General features: G+C 48.7%; 2 protein-coding genes across 2 annotated transcripts; both read left to right on the top strand.

The window, feature by feature from the left end:
* Positions 1–1,484: 1,484 nt before the first annotated feature.
* On the top strand, positions 1,485–7,366 carry LOC120961019 (uncharacterized). Its single transcript, XM_040384572.2, has 2 exons — positions 1,485–5,101; positions 5,390–7,366. The coding sequence occupies exons 1-2, from the start codon at positions 4,547–4,549 to the stop codon at positions 7,277–7,279; spliced, it is 2,445 nt and encodes an 814-aa protein (XP_040240506.2). The 5' UTR covers positions 1,485–4,546; the 3' UTR covers positions 7,280–7,366.
* Positions 7,367–8,844: 1,478 nt separating this feature from the next.
* LOC120950195 (CLK4-associating serine/arginine rich protein-like) lies at positions 8,845–15,660 on the top strand. Its single transcript, XM_040368029.2, has 7 exons — positions 8,845–9,492; positions 9,640–9,737; positions 10,201–10,388; positions 10,490–12,386; positions 12,510–12,675; positions 13,607–13,712; positions 13,821–15,660. Exons 1-7 carry the CDS (start codon positions 9,394–9,396, stop codon positions 14,927–14,929), a joined length of 3,663 nt encoding a protein of 1,220 aa, XP_040223963.2. The 5' UTR covers positions 8,845–9,393; the 3' UTR covers positions 14,930–15,660.
* Positions 15,661–16,105: the final 445 nt, after the last annotated feature.

Here is a 16,105-nt window from a genome sequence, read left to right as displayed (position 1 = left end):
TAAAGCTTACACAGCAGTAGTTTGTGCTTTGTGCAACACGTATAAACACAAGCGGCACTTTAAGCAGCTACCCTCTCTTCCTGCTGTGTGTGTGTGTAATAATATTATAATAACACACCACACCGTGTACAATTGTTGAAGTTTACACCTCTTTTCGTTTTTTAAACTGTTATATGGGCCCTTTCTTTCTTATGTGTGTGTGTGTGTGTCTGTGTGTCGCACAAAGTCTTGTAGAATTGGTGGCATTCAAAGGCTAAAACTACTTCTTCCTGGGTTCGGAAACACAACATACAGCAAGCTGCATTGTACGGGATGAAAAGCTATTCATTTGCTTCTTCTCTTTGGATGTTGTAGCGGCGTTTTGAATTGATGTGAAGTTTGTGCAAGTGTGTAAATGTAAAGCCGCGCCACACCGGCAACCTACTTTCGTTTCGAAGCGTTTCGTCATAAGCTGCTTCGCTAATGCCATAATGAGAGGAATGCGACACAATGATTGGAAAATGAAGAGAGAGAGAGAGAGAGAGAGCAAAAACCTTATTCAGAACTAGGAATCACTTCAGCCCGCGGAGAAGAGGGGTTACGCTGTGTGTAGCATGGAAGCAGAGCAGAGGTTTGGATACGCAGAAGCTATAACTCGATTTTTGAGAGTTTACTATAAGTTTGAGCATGCTTATAGTTGCAATTTTTGTACACATACGCATAAGTACACACGGATGCATTCGTTCGGCAAACTTTTGTACAATGTAAGGAGCAAAAAAAACGAGGAGGAACGTTTAATTAAGCGCAGTTGAAGGGGGGAATTTTTAATTTTATTACTATGTACGTATTTATAACCGTAGTTTGTGACGAATGAACGTTTATTTAATGTTTTGATTTCGCGTTGAAAGAGTAGTAGTAAGACAAATACACAGTTTCTTCCGTTTTTTTTATTTAGATTTTAAAATCCCGTTTTGTGGTGTCCTCCGTTTGGTTGTTTTTTGTACATATATGCGCTAAGGTAAAAAACACAAAAGGGATAGCAGAAGAAAGATATAAGTACAGTAGCTTGAGGATAAGAATATTTCTCTGTAACACATTGTAACTGTACTGTTTTTTTACTTTTTTTCTTCTTTTTAACAAACAATTTAGTTTTCTATCATATTCTGCGAAAAGAAAAAGAATTCTAATTGCATTGTACACACGCGCGCGCCAGCAGAAATGGGCGGAAGAAGGGGAAAGTAAATAATAAAAAAAACAGGAACGCAGAATGCACTTTAAGAGCAAGGAGAGAGAGAGAGAGAGAGGGAGCGAGAGAAGATGCGAGAGAATAATGGAATACAATTTTGCAAATACAGTGAAAAATAATACAGTTTTTCTTCTGGAATGATTTTGTTTGTTTTTATTAGTTCGATTTTCCGCGGTTTTTCGTATTTTCTTTGTTACTTTTCCCCGTTCCTCCAGTTGTGTTCCGTTTGTGTTGAACGTTTTCGGTTTTTTGAATGATTTGATCCCTAACGGTGAGTATGTTAGTGTATGTTAGTATGTATTTGTTTTTAAATATAATTTGTGTTTGCGTTAGTCGTGTTATGTGTTTATTGTTTTCGTTTTAGTAAAGTTACCTGTTGCTGCCCAGAAGAAGAAGAAGAGGTGAAGTGGGTTGTTCAGTGGATCTGATCCTAATAGAACAGCGCCAAACTCAACCACAGAAGAACACGCACAGAGAGAAGAACCGTACCTTTGAACGATATGTAGAATATCCTTACTATAGCAATCGAGTAACCCTTTTCTCGAGAGAGAGAGGACATTCTAATGCAGCGCAAACGCAAACTGCAATTACTATGCAATGATGCAAAAGCATCAAAAGAGAGAGAGAGGGAGAGAGAGGGGCGAAGTAAATGAATGTTCCGAAGTGAAGAAGAACAGACAAAAAAAAGAAAACAAAAAACAATCAATCATACATACTAACGAATCATAAGCGAAAACAACAAAACAAAACAAAACCAACCCATTATCGTCGCATTTTGGAAATTATTGTATTGTACTGTAGTAGTGAGTTTAGTAGTGTTGCTCGGCTGCTGTATAAAGGCAGCAACTTCCTTTTTTAGCAAGCCGCATTAGCATGTAGAGTGTCCTCAATCGCTAACGGAAATAGTATAATAGCAGTTAAAGTAATGTAAAAAGAGATGGTATAGAATTACTACCACCACCCCCCCCCCCCCCTCCCCCCGAATTTTGCACTTACATAGCCGAGATAAAATAGTAGTATAAAAAAAACACGTTTGAGTTACTGCGAAGCGGAGGATCGGACGATTGTTTGGATGGATTTGAGTTTACCAGCCCGCCTGTACGTTAAGTAGGGAAGGAGGGACTACTGCACTTTTAGATAGATTTATTGATCGTGACCGTAGCTGGTGAGCCGGGGGACGCATTCCGGGGTTATCAGTTAATCAGGCCCGATCTCAGTTTAGTCGGAGAAAGATCATTATCATTACCGATCGCGCCACGCAATACAAGCGATAGTGGGGCGCTGCATTAGCATTAGAGCTACAACTACTACTTGCTACAATAGTTTGAACTTGTTTGTTTCGTGAACCGTTTGTTTGCACAGCCCACGGTGCGCGATCTTCTTGACCATTTTGTGTAACAAATGATCGAGATAGGTTGCAACGGTTAAAAACGGTTTTCTTTCCCAGGCCTTATTACCAACTATTTCATACTACCAGCAAGCACTATTACCATTGACCATTCTACCTTCCTAGCATACCTTTACTGCATATTATTACCATTACTAGAGCGTTTTTCGAATTACTTGCAATATTGATAATATTGACATCCTGCGCCCGGGATGGGAGGAGAATGTTGTCTAAAGTTTTAACCCTAAACCACACAACAGTTAGAGGTGATTAATTTATTCCAATAGGTTGTTTCGTGCTTAGGAGAGTGTTCCTTAGAGTAGTTGTGTGTTTGTGTGGTGTGACAAGTTTTTCTTTCCCCAGAATAGGAATTGTTTGTGCGTTTCGTTAGCAGCATTGACCGAACGTTTGGTTGAAATTTGATGGGGGGATGAAGGCATTGGCCACCGTTTGGTAAAACCACACATCCATGCCACGTGTTTCGGTCTGCGTATTGTTAGGTTTTTGCAAAGCAAATTTAAGAAAATAGTAGCAATGAGCGATAGTGAGAGAGAGAGAGAGAGACAGAGGAAGTTAACAGAGTTAAGCATTACTACATAACCATAAACAGAAGCATTATAGGGCCACTACCACCAACTACTGATAGGAGCCATCTCGAGTGGGTGGGGCGGTGGGGGCACCGATCACCTTCTTGTTTCGTTAGGAGAACAGTCCCTTGTTATACCCGATCATTCCTGTTTCACCCTTGTGCGAGGACGCAACTCTTTAGCAAAGCGTCCATCGACCACTCAGTTAGCCCACGTGGAGAAGAGACGCGTACACCAACAACAACAACAACCAAAACAACAACAACACAGTTGCAGGAAGAACAGTTGTTTCGTTTCGTTCTTTACACCCAATTTGTACATTTAATTAAGCAAAACTGACACCAGGCGACGACACGGACACGCAGCTGGCCCTGGACGCCTGGAACGGTTCGAACGGTGCACGATCGTCGCTTTGTGTGTAACGGAAGCGACGGATAATTCCGGAGCTTCCAGGTGCACCTGAGGATCCGAGGATCCTGCACCGAACGAAGCCAGATCGAAGGCGGCCTCTGTCACCGTGGTCGTCGCCTTTGCGTCACCATTGGAACACAACACTCGCCATACGTGTACATACTTGTAAAGCAAACGGGGTCGTCGTCCCAAGATCACCTTGCAGTAGGAGACATTACAAGGATGATTTTTAGAAGAGAGAGAGAGAGAGCGAACCCCTTTTTGCACAATTTAAAAAGCCTGCATAAAGTGTGTGTGTGTTTGAGAGTGTGTGCGCGTTGAACTTTGACAATGATAAAATACCTGATTGAAACACTGAAAGGAACTGTAGCATGTACCATCGCTCGATCGCTCGATCGCTCCATACACAACTCTCCCTTGGTAGTGTTGGAAATGCAGTGTAGTAGAAGAGAGAAGCGCTTCATCGTTTCAACATCCCAAACTGGCATATTAGTCAGCGTTAGCGAGAAGGGATACACTTGTAAAACGCTGTAGTAGGGAGAATCTTCGACGAAGAAGTCATTAGAAATCTAAATTAACACACTAGAGCGCGAGTCTGGCGAACATGCTCCCTTTTTTGTAAATAGTGAACCATTATATATGAAACGAATGAGAAACAAATAATAAACATTATATAAAAAAATTCTACAATAATAATCCTATTGACAAAATCTACCAAGATTGTGTGTGTGTGTATGTGCATTTTTCGTGCTTGCTTTGCAGTTCTGCATTTGCACCTTCATCATATCGACATCGTCGTCAGCCATGCATAACGCCAGCCCGTTGTTTGGGCGCTGGGGGTAGCTTAGCAACCCGGCTAACACCAAGCCTAGACGTACCAGCCGAACGCAGCAGGACCTGCAATCCACTTCAGTACACTGATGACTGCACAGGAGGATGCGAGAACACGACGACGAGTGCTTCACGGAGGACGAAAGCGTAGCCGAGCTCGGCTCGCTCAGCGCAATGAGGTCGGGCTTTAAGGCACTGTACGACGAGCTCGATAGGCTTGGTGAACAAGCCACACTTACGGTGGAGTCGATCGAGCAGGAACGGGCCTGCGAGAAGGAAGCGCTCGACAAGGAAGACATCGCCGATTTGATAAGGTACGCGCGTACATTTATCCGTGAAACGAGAAAAACCTTCGCAACGGTCGATGAGCACGGTGTGCAGTGTGGGCCGGAAAGGCGCTCTAACAAGAAGGTTGCAACGCCGAAAGCTTGGAAGCAACCGATTGTGGTTGAAAGGACGGTAGAGCGGGAGGTACTTACGGTGTGTGAGAACCGGCGTCGAAGTGCTGTTACGGTGATTCAACAAACCGTCCCGAGGGATGATGCCGGAGCCTTGTCCGATGATCCGGAAGTGGGCCGTGTTACGATGTCAACAGCGGGCGAAAGAAGCATTCAAACTGAACCGCTGAACAACACTGTTGCCGTGGAAACGCTGCCCGAGGTACGTAGTATAGGGACCAATGTGAACTTTGTTTCACCGCGTGCAAAGCGAACCAATGTGCTGGGTGCTGGGGGTGGTGGTGGTGGTGGTGGTACACCGTCCGTCCGATCTGCTGCTACCCGGTCGGCAAAGTGTCCCATCGCACCTGAGCATCGTGTACGGGGTGCTATTAAAACACGGCCTCCTCCTCCTGCTACAGTGCCAGCTGCAACGGCTAGCAGGAAGCCTTTGGGTAGGCCAACGTTCTCTGATGGGCAGTTCAAGCTCCTGTTTGACCGGTTTATACAGATGCAGTCGGAAAAGTATCCCGATGCGGCGAAGGATCATGCAGAACATCTTGAGAACGTTGTCACTGAGCAAGTGGAGCAAGCGGAACCACCTCCTCAAGAACCGGATAGTGTTGAGCCGGCTCTGGTGCAGGTAAACGGAGGAGACGGAGATTCCACAATTCCAGAAAAAGATAAAAATCACAATGAAGCAGTAGAGAAATCAACGACTGAAGAAAAAGCACCAGATACAGATGAAAATGCGGGAGAATCGCTTGGATTTACAAGCCACATCCTGCCGAGCTTGTCTATCAAGGGACGTTGGGATGCAAATCTGAAGGTACAGCAAACGGGGAGCATCGCCATCTTTGATCCAAGGGATACGTCTTGTGAAAAACTGCAAAATGATAACGTGAAGTACGTTGAGTTGAATCAGGCACTTCCGGTGAAACACTTAAACACAGACATTCGGAATGGAGCAGCTGAGGATATTAAGCAGGATTTAGAAACTGAAATTGCGCCCAAGCTGTTTAAATTGCGCGTAGAAGTTGCAGATAAACCGGACGCACACTCAAACAGTGAGTCAGAGAATACGGCAACGGAAGTTATAAGCTCTGGAGAGGAAGCTGGCGGTGGGCTGCCTATGATACGTATCCCTAGATCTGTCTGTAAGCTGACAAAACACAACAACAAGCCGAACAAATATTTAGATCCATTCGTTAGCAGGAAGCACAAGGAATTTTCTACCAAGAAGCGTCCCGAGGTGTCGCTTGACATTTTTGATGAAGATTCTAGCTGCTCCAGTACGGAAGATGATCTTGAAGAGGACGATATACGAGTGCTTTTGAATTGGAAAGATGATCGCTCCAGTGAAACATCACACTCGGTATCTCGGGAAGCGGTGCGTGAAAAGACACTCCCCACCAGCGTACAGTGTCAGCGAAGTTTGCTGGAAGTCTCGAGCATTCCTGCACTTCGGAGTCCGGCGGAGTTAAGCCGGGCAGCGGTCGGCGGTACCTCCGAATCCGATCATGATCCGACCTTCAGCGGACAGTCTTCGAGCAGGTTTCTGGATAACTTGCGCATCTGGAAGTCGGCCGTGGACATACAGTCAAGGAATATGAAAATGAGCAACGAACTGGCAGAAGATCTCGCAGCTCTCAAGGACAATTTGCAGAAGATTGCAGAAGAAAGCGCAAAGGTAGTGAAAATTGCTCAGAATGTTAAAAGCAGCGCCTCGAAGGTGGTGGATGAGTCCTACCCGGCTCAGTGTGTTCCGATGCGTCCAGCATCATCAGCATCATCCGCCCGGAGGTCCAAATCGTGTGAATGTTTCGGATGTCAGCACACCTTCGAGGAGCGACCGGCATCATCACGTCCCGCCTTCTCGTCCCCGCCGTACGATTACAAGAAATTTCAGCGTACCGTATTCGAAAGCAATCCACGCTATGCAAAAACGATTCGTAAGATCTGTGAATTTGGTGGTCGTGAAAGAACACTGTCGGCGGCCCGTCCAGAGCGAGATGAAAGCGTGAAAAAAGCAGCGCAGAAATTTTTACAATCACTGCAAGCAAACACAATAACGGAAAATAGTTGTTGCAGTTCGCGATCGTCTCCCGTGCTGCTGCCGTCTCCCTCAAAAAGCGTATCGAGCAGATCCGACGGTTTGCTGGGTACGGTTGACTACGGCGGTCCGGTTATTTCTGAAAATGAGTATGATACAGATTCGGAGGTGGCTTCGGTTTGTTCTTCTTCTACGTGTGACACGCCATTTAGCGGCGATACGAAAAGCAACGGATCTTCTGCCGGCCAGATTGGTACCAGCGAGGGAACGGATTTGTCCTCGTTGACGTCCAATTTTCATGCTCAGTGTGATCTGGGTGAAGTGTTGAGTCCTGGTGAAATAAAGTAAAATATTTGTACGCTGTTTTTATTCATGGAAGCATTTTTGGGACAACAATTTTAAAGCAAATAAAACGACTGAACAACGATTTTTAAATTACAGTTTTTATCAGATTATTTATTATTTTAAGGATAATTTAAAAATCACATAGCTTTAGTAATGTTTTTTTTAAAATTTGATTAGATATTTCAAAGCATTTAGCAATTGTTTTTAATATAAATATCGGAAGTTTGAGCTCATCGTTCTTTTCAATTATTTTGTTGTTAACGGACTTATTGGCCGATTTGAATTAGTACTGCTAGCATCCGCTATACATTGCAATGGCGCTACGATCCCATAGATGAATTCCCACTGAACATTCCCACTGTCCCGCTGTACAAAGCGACGGAAAAAAATCATTGCTGCTCGCTCATTTTTTCAGGCCTTCTCCTTCCACTCTATAGTAAATTTGTCCAGTAGCTTGTCGAGATGTTCGTCCCTTGTACTACTTTCTACTCCTTGCCTGAGCAAGGACGGAACGTCGATGGACGGCAGTATAGGCTACTCCACCGAGCGGTTCAGATCAAGATGTATGTACTTAAAAGGTGATTAGGGTATTTTTATCGCATTTGCCGGGCGAGATCATTCAGAAATGATATGTTAAATTGCATACAAATTGTTATATCCCATCCAGTCCTTCCTGATTGTAGCACCGGAGCCTCCAGCATTGTTATGTCATGTCGTGAAATGCTCTGGAGAACTCTACCCTCTCATATTAATACACCTTGGTTCAGATTCCCTGTGCAGTTCAGTATGGTAGCTTTGAATTATGGGCTAATTGCTCGATTATTTTAATGTAAACAAGAACAACAAAAGTTAATTTAATTTTTTATTACTTTTTCTATTCTTTGAGCGTTTCTACATATACCGAGACTGCTGTTGAGAGATGGCTGTGAGAGAATTGACAACCGGTTTCTCACGCCGGTGTGTGCTGAGCGCCGAGATGAGACTTTTAAAATGATGTTGAAAAAATCCATTTGAATCGCTAAAATGAAGTCAAAAAAGTTTCTTTTTCTAATAATTTAATATTTCTACGATTATAAGATGGCAAAAATTCTAACTATAATTGATCGTTCGCCATAAACTGAAAATTCAATTTTTTCTCAGCTCCATCGTGCTTTGCATGCCGAGGAGATTTTTCTCACCGAAAATGCTGTCTGTCGCTGTCAAAGCATGCTGTCTCAGTTATTCTCTCAGCTGCTATCTCGGTGTATGTAGAAACACTGTTTCGAAAACATGTTTCAAGATTTTTGTTTCACAAAAATATTTTTATTGGCTTGATGGTCTTACAGTGTGTGTTAGTTAATTCTGGACAATTATGATGATGTAGAAGTTTGAAGCTAAAACTTGTGCCGTTGTTTGTTTATAAAATTGTTCAACAATAAAAGTTTTATTTTTGTTTGTTAAACTCGAACGATACGGGAAACGCCGTCGCTGAAAGTCGACCAAGAGCCAACCTCCAATGTCGACTGAATGCACCACGAATCGCGCAGTGGGCCGTTTGTTTGATGGGTTTGGCCGACACTGTCAAAGCAAGCAGGCAAGCACAACAAAAACGATTGTACACTCGCTTTGCCGCATCCCAGCAATGTGCGGCTTTGGTTATTTGCTAAAGTAAAATCATTTCCGCTGCTTCGAAACCAAAATGTGATCGGAAAACCCGTGTACAGTTGGTTGTAAATAAAGTGCAAACATTATTCTGCGTGCAACGATAACTTTTAGCTGCTGAACAGTGCAACCGGCATCTTCTCTGCACACAGAGAGGCACAGAGTGTACGGCGAGGGGAGTGTCGCTGTTCAGAAGATTTTTTTTTTACCAAAAAAACGCCGGGCATGTGTTGGAAGAAAAGTGCTTATTTGATAATGTGCCAAACAAATATTGCATTGTGTTAAGTGGTTAAAGAGGAACGTTTGCTAAAATTCGGTCCGATGCGCGATACGCTTGGGAAATTTACCAAGCAGCGGGAAAATGTGATCGCCACACGGGCACGCAACACTTAAAAACAAAAGCACCATTCATCATACATTTACTATTCGACGAAGCCAAGTATCAGTTCCTGTAGCGTACGGTCACACGATCAAAAATGTGGCACGAAGCGCGCAAACAGGAGAAGAAGATCCGCGGCATGCTGGTCGACTATCGGAAGCGGGCCGAACGGAGGCAGGACTTCTACGAGCGTATCGTAAGTGCCGGGAACGGGGGAGAAGGGGAGAGACGCTGAACCGGTTCCGGGCAGGACCCCTTGTTGTTTTTCCACCGTTGACCTTGTACTGATTGCAAATTTCCCGTTTTTTTTCTCCTTCGCCGCCGAACGCCGTCCCGAATGCAGAAAGCCGACCCGACACAGTTCCTTCAAGTGCACGGACGCAAATGCAAAATACACCTGGATGCGAGCGTCGCGACAGCTGCGGAGAATCCGGCAATCATGCAAGTGATATTCAATGCGCACGGGGAGCGATGGTTCTCCCTGGTTTTCTTTTTTTTCCCCTCTCCCTGTTTGCTTTGATTTGTTCGTTCATACGCGCTGCAATTTTCTCACATGCTTCCCCTGCGTGTCCAGCCCTTTCCACCCGCCACACACCCGGACGCCGGCCGGGTTTCGGGACCGGGCCGGTTCCTGCCGGACGCCCTAGTAAAGTAGCAAATACATTTCCTGTTTACCTTCTCCCATGCCCGGCGTAATTGCAGCGTAATTGTCCGCACAGCACTGGGCACGGAAACACACGCACACAATTACCCCATCCTATTCGCTTACTACCATCTTGGCTTGGTTAGAGGTGACCGCGTCAAAGAAACCCTTTCAACAGGCTTGCAGCACACGCACACAAAATGGGCGGTCTGTTTTATGTTTGTCTTTTTGCTTCCGTTTTCCGGCTTCCTCCATCTCCAGGATGCCTTGGCAGGGACAGAAGGACAATCTGATCGATCGGTTCGATGTGCGTGCCCATCTGGATTACATACCGCCGGTGCCGCGCACCAATCCGCCCGACCAGCCGGACGCGCCCGACGTGGACGATGCGGACGAGCGTGCGATGAACTACGAGCGGTACCGGGTGCTGGCGCAGAACGAATTTCTCGGTGGGTAACTATACATCCAACGGGAAGCCGGCCGAGTGTGTGTGTGTGTGTGGTTTGGACCCAATTTTACCCCTTTCCCTCACTCCCCACCTCTGTTGCAGGCATTGTGGAGGAAAAGTATCTCCACCAGCTCTACCTCGAGGAACAGTTCGGCGTGAATGCCCAGATCGAGGCGGAAACGAAGGCGGCGGCTGCGGCCGCCAAAAAGAAATCGTCCGCCGGTGCCGCGATCGGCTACACGTACGAAGAGACGGAAACGCTGCCGGGTGGTTCGGGCCCCGGGGGCGTTGGAACGGTCAGCATCCCATTCTCGCAGTCGCTGACGGCGATCGAGAAGGCATCGGAAGCATCGGCCACCCCACTGTCGGGCACGGGGACCGGGGGACCGGCGGGGGCGGCGGCGGCGGCCCGGTTCGACGAGTGCATGAAGGACGATTCCGACTCGGACCTCGACATGGACGTGTCGATCGACATTAACAAGATCGGCACGAATCAGGCGCACGAGCTGAACACGTGCGGCCGGCAGTACGGTATGAAGAGCAACGACTTTTACTCCTTCCTCACGAAGGATGCGGACGAGGCGGACGCACTGCGGATGGCCCGGGAGGAGGAGCAGGAGAAGATCATGTTCAGTGGGCGCAAAAGTAGGCGCGAGCGGCGGGCCCAGCGGGAGCGGAAGGTAGCGGGCCGGCCGCTTAGCCCGCCGAGCTACGCGGCGAAGGAGGAGCTGGTGCCGCGCACGTTCGTGGAAGCGAACGACAGCTCCCGGTCGCCGTCGCCGGTCAACTCGGGCAAGATCACGTACATTACCTCGTTCGGTGGGGAGGAGGAGCTGCAGCCGCACGGGAAGATTTCGTTCGGGTTTGCGCGGGACATGAGCACGCTGGGCGGCATTGCGGGTACGTCGAAGGCGGCGGCCCGGCTGCGCGCCGGCGCCAGCGGTCCGGAAGGCTCGACCAGTACGCTCAGCTACGCGGACAAGGTGAAGCAAAACCTGGAGAAGCTGAAGACGCAGGCCCAGTCGAAGGAAAGCGACCGCAAGCCACCGGTCCAGTATCAGCGGGCGGCGGCGGCAGCTGCGGCCAGTGGCGGTCGTGGCAGGGGTAGCCGCAGTAGTAGCGGCAGCCGCAGCAGCCGAAGCAGTCGGGGCAGAAGTCGCGGACGGCGCCGTCGGTCCTCGAGCAGCAGCCGTAGCAGGAGTCGGGAGCGCAGCCGCAGCAAAAGCCGAAGGCGCTTGCGGGGCACCGCCGTGGGAAGGAGTCGGTCCCGGTCGCGATCGAGAAGTGGCGGACGGAGTGGAGCGGGTGGCCGCTCGACCTATTCGCGCTACCGACGCCGCTCGAAAACGAAGTCACGATCGCGCTCCCGGTCACACTCGCGCACACGCGCGAAAGCGTCCCGTCGGAGCCCTCGGCGTCGCTATCCTGCTGGTGGTGGCCAGTCATCATCAACGCGGCGCCGTACAGCACGGTCATCCTCTTCCTCATCGTCCTCCTCCTCTTCTACCTCATCACGTTCGCGATCACGGTCCCGAACGCCGCCGGTACACCGGGCGCAACCGTCGCGTACAAAACTCCGTACGGGTGAATCACAGGACAGTGATGGGTCACGGGCAGCAACAGCAGCAGCTGCCAAACAACCGGCCGTGCCAGTCGTCGGCACGCATGAAAAGCTACCTCTCGTTGTGCCACACACACTACTCGGTGTACTTCCGCCGCCTCCGCCACCACCACCGCCGGTCGCGGTTGAGGCAGCGGTGGACGAAAAGAAACCCCTGCCAACGCTGGCACTGATCGAACCCGAGCCGGAAGTGCCCATCAAACGGTACTACGGACGCAGGCGGGGCGACGAAAGCTCGAGCGACGACGCGAGCACGTCCGGCGACGATACGAACGGGGACGGTGATCGTAAACCGGCCGTCACACTGCCACCGGCTTTGCCGACGCCGGAACTAGCCACGGGAGCGGACGATAGCCAGCCGGGAGCCGGCACCATTAAGTGAGTGTAGCGTGTAGCGTATTCGTTCACTTTCACTATTTGCTGTGCCATTTGCTTTCCCATTTGTGTGTTAAACCGTCTTCAATTAACACCCTATAAAAATGCTCATTTTCTTCCATTCAGACCCGCTGGTGAGATGGTACTAAAGATCAAGCAGGAAAAGCTGGAAAACCCTGCGATCGAGCAGCAGCCCGTCGTCGGCCCGACCGTGGGCGTTGGCGGCAGTGGTAGCGCATCGTTAAGGTTTGGTAAAACGGTTACTGGTGGAACCAGCGCGCCCGAATCCAAAGTCAGTAAGAATAACTCAAACAGAAAACCAAAACCAAAACAACCGCAACCTCTATATCCGATCGTTTCCGAATACCACCACCACCACCACGATCACCAGCAAAAAAAAAAAAAAAATGCAAAACCGCCTTTTGCGTCCTTTCTGTCTCCAATCCTCCGATGCGTGTGTGCGTGTGTGTTTTGTTAATTGGTGGCATTATCTGAGGGCTTTCCTCAGGTGGTATATTATCCTTCACATCTATAAGCGCTCTCGTTTGTTTTCGATTGACTGATTTGTGCCAAACTCTTCAACACGTTATCCGTAATCTGTAATGGGCGTCTCGAACGGCTCTTGTTTCTTTTAGTCTTTTTCCCGATAGAATATCTGCTATGTCTCATGACCTTATGTGACCATAAGACCGGATCGATGTTGATCGGATACTGATTGATACTATTCCATTATCAAAATCTTTGCCAAAATCATGATCGAAATTTTGGTGTAAAGTTCATGTTTAAATTTCCATTCTGCCTGTCGTCCGGTAAAGCACCTCCAATTCATGTAGCTCTCAAGGTGGCATAGATGAATAAGATTACGCGCTCAGTTTCCATGTTCCAAAACTCCAAACCTGCCGAAGGGTTTCTGCTGATTCTTTATTGTTAATGTTGCGTAAAGTGTGGTATTATCATTCATGCATTCCATCGCACACGAAACACTCATTCTCTCATAAACTACACACACACACACCCACTAAACACATGCACACATACACACCTCACACACATACACAACTCCTACACACATTCCCCAATGAGTCACAATTCATCACATCGCTCATACCGAATCGCCGTCTGCGTTGGTCATTTAACTAGTTTACCGTTTGTTTTCTTTTTCCTCCCTCCACACATACACACACACACGCGCGTGGACACGCATGCAAAATTTTGCGTAACAGGTCGGGATAGGGGCTAGCGGCATCGCCAGTACCGGGGCCAGCTCGAAGTCAGTAAACCCGCGCGATCGTCTCAAGCGCAAGATGCAGATCCTGCTGAACAAACAATGTGAGTTCGTATCACCGTATACCAATCGCCGTTGTGTCCTCCCCGCTTGTGGGATCGTAATGATGGGAACGTGTCTATCTCTCTCTCTCTCTCTCTCTGCCCTTCTAGACAAAGCGGACAAGAAGGCCGAGATCGAGAAGGTGGAGCGCCAGATACAGCAGCAGCAGGAACGTGACGACGAGATGCGCGAACTGGCGCTGAAGCTGAGGCGCCGGCAACGTGAGCTGCGTCACAAGTACGGCACGCCGGAGAGCGAACACAGCAAATCGCACAGCTCGGAAGAGCGCAGCTCGGACGAAGGTGACGAGGCGGGCGGTAAGCAGCAGCAGCAGCAGGCGTCACGGCTACATCGGTTTGGTCAGCTGCAACCATCCGGTGGTGATGGGGACGGTTCCTCGTCACCCCGTCGACTCCCGTTACTAGTGCCACCGTTAACGTCGCTTCCACCACCGAAGGTGTCGCTTCATTCCCGGCCACCACCCGCACTGCCGGCGGGAGGGGGCGGTCCACCGATGGGTTCCGGTGGTGGTGGTGGTGGTGGTGGAGCAGGATATAGGAACAGTGTCGTTATCGAACGAAAGCCGGTACTACGCAGTGCGTCTAACTTTGGTGCACAGTCAGCGGGTTCCGAGCACCAGTCGGGTTCGTACGGTGGCGATAGTGGTCGGTTGCGACGTCGCGAATCTCCCGCCCCGGGTGGTGGGGGCATCTCGTCCTCGAGAGGGTACGGGGGTGGTGGTGGCGGCGGCATGTCATCCCCCTCGATGAATCTTCGCCGAGGCGGAGCAATGACGGGCGCTGGTCGTTTCGATGATCGTAATCGTCGAAGATCGCCGCCATCGCGCTACGATCGGTCACGGTCGAAATCGAGGGAACGGTTAGGTTCGCGCGATGCGGGACAAAATGCGGCTGGCAGAGGCAGCCGTCGTACGGACTATGGGCGTACGAGAGGCGACTATGAGCGCTACCAGAGCGGTTACGGAGGCAGTGGCCATGGGCAGCAACAGTCGTCCGGTAGTTACGGTGGTGGTGGTGGTGGTGGGAGTCGCTACCGTGGCCGAAGATCGCGTTCCAGTTCACGCGGTCGTCGCTCGCGGTCGAACGAACGGCCCACCACCAGGGGGAATGGCGGCGGTGGAAGCGGATCTGGGGCGGTGACATCCAGCCGGCAGTCGAATCGGTCACCGAAGCCGATCAAGAAGCTGGTGGACTACTGACATTCGCCTTGTCGATCCTTTGCAGCTCACCCAAATCTACGGTGGGCTTTGTTTTCTTTATACGTTTTAACCTCTTTTCCGTTCCTACTTCTTACAAATCTTGTAACGTCTTACCTCATCATTACAACGCACTACCGCAGCAAGGGTCGAATGGGTAGTGTCAAACTGACATTGGGTTTGCTCCAATCTGGTAACTCTTTATACTATCCTTATGCAAATTTGATGCACCCAAGGTATACAGTTTATTCTTATGCTCTTAGTGGCTCTGGAACTTGTTGTAAGTCAAACTGGTTTCCGGGACACACACACACTCACAGCAATGTGGTCCATATTCTGCCATTAGGTTTGCAAACCCCTGAGCCTGAAGAGCCGACTAATGTTTACTTCGTTCTAATCTTACCGCTAATAATATCATCATCGTACTATCTGCGTACGATTGTTATCACCTCTACAACACAACATAAACACCTCCTTTACCTACATACCAATAGACGATTCAGGTTTACCGTTTACAATAAGCTTTCGCGCGCTCTCGTTGGAGCTTTTGTTTGAGGGGGGGGGGGGGGGGGGGGTTTAAAGGGTTTGGGGAAGAAGCAGTTCCTACCGATGGAGATTGTTTTTCGTTTTGTCAATGAATAAGAGCAACTGCACATTTTGCAACCATTACACACAGTACTTCACTTCACCGGACAGACAGAAGAGAATACAGAAGAAGGGTTATTAAAAGCAAAGCTGTGTAAAGTTATTACTATCCGAAAGTAACGTATCATTAGTGCACGGCAACAGAATTCTTGTAGATATAGCAATTAAAAGTTTGTGTGGACGGCCCTATCCCGGCGAGACTCCGCTCAGTCGCGTACCAGTAACGCATGGTGATGTTGTCGTCCCGAATCTTCCTCGTGCTGTGTAGAATAGCGATCGGAGTTATATTCGGTGCCCTATCGCCTACTGCGGAAGTTGCCAAGGTACCATCCGCTCTCATACGTTTTGTGCAAGAATGTTTTCGCCAACACTCGAGAACGCTGTACTTGGTAGGCTTGGAGGGAATGGTCAGCTATCGAAGTTATCTCGCCCTGCCATATCCTAAAGTGATCGTACAGAGCGGCGTCTCCATTGGTATGCCCGATGAGTCAAGTTTGATTGTATTGTTCGTGGATTGCAGGACACGGGTGAGTT

Source organism: Anopheles coluzzii, chromosome 2 (assembly GCF_943734685.1).
Source record: "Anopheles coluzzii chromosome 2, AcolN3, whole genome shotgun sequence".
Taxonomy (NCBI): domain Eukaryota; kingdom Metazoa; phylum Arthropoda; class Insecta; order Diptera; family Culicidae; genus Anopheles; species Anopheles coluzzii.
Note: the sequence above shows the minus strand (reverse complement) of the source record. Positions and strands in the feature narration are given on the sequence as shown.

What these genes read in the sequence shown, in the direction of transcription:
- LOC120961019 (XM_040384572.2), top strand. Translation starts at nt 4,547, where the DNA reads ATGCGAGAACACGACGACGAGTGCTTCACGGAGGACGAAAGCGTAGCC. An exon ending in CCGTGGAAACGCTGCCCGAG is followed by an intron (nt 5,102 to 5,389) that starts GTACGTAGTATA and finishes CGGTTTATACAG; the next exon opens with ATGCAGTCGGAAAAGTATCC.
- LOC120950195 (XM_040368029.2), top strand. Translation starts at nt 9,394, where the DNA reads ATGTGGCACGAAGCGCGCAAACAGGAGAAGAAGATCCGCGGCATGCTG. An exon ending in GGCGCAGAACGAATTTCTCG is followed by an intron (nt 10,389 to 10,489) that starts GTGGGTAACTAT and finishes CCTCTGTTGCAG; the next exon opens with GCATTGTGGAGGAAAAGTAT. An exon ending in GATCCTGCTGAACAAACAAT is followed by an intron (nt 13,713 to 13,820) that starts GTGAGTTCGTAT and finishes CTGCCCTTCTAG; the next exon opens with ACAAAGCGGACAAGAAGGCC.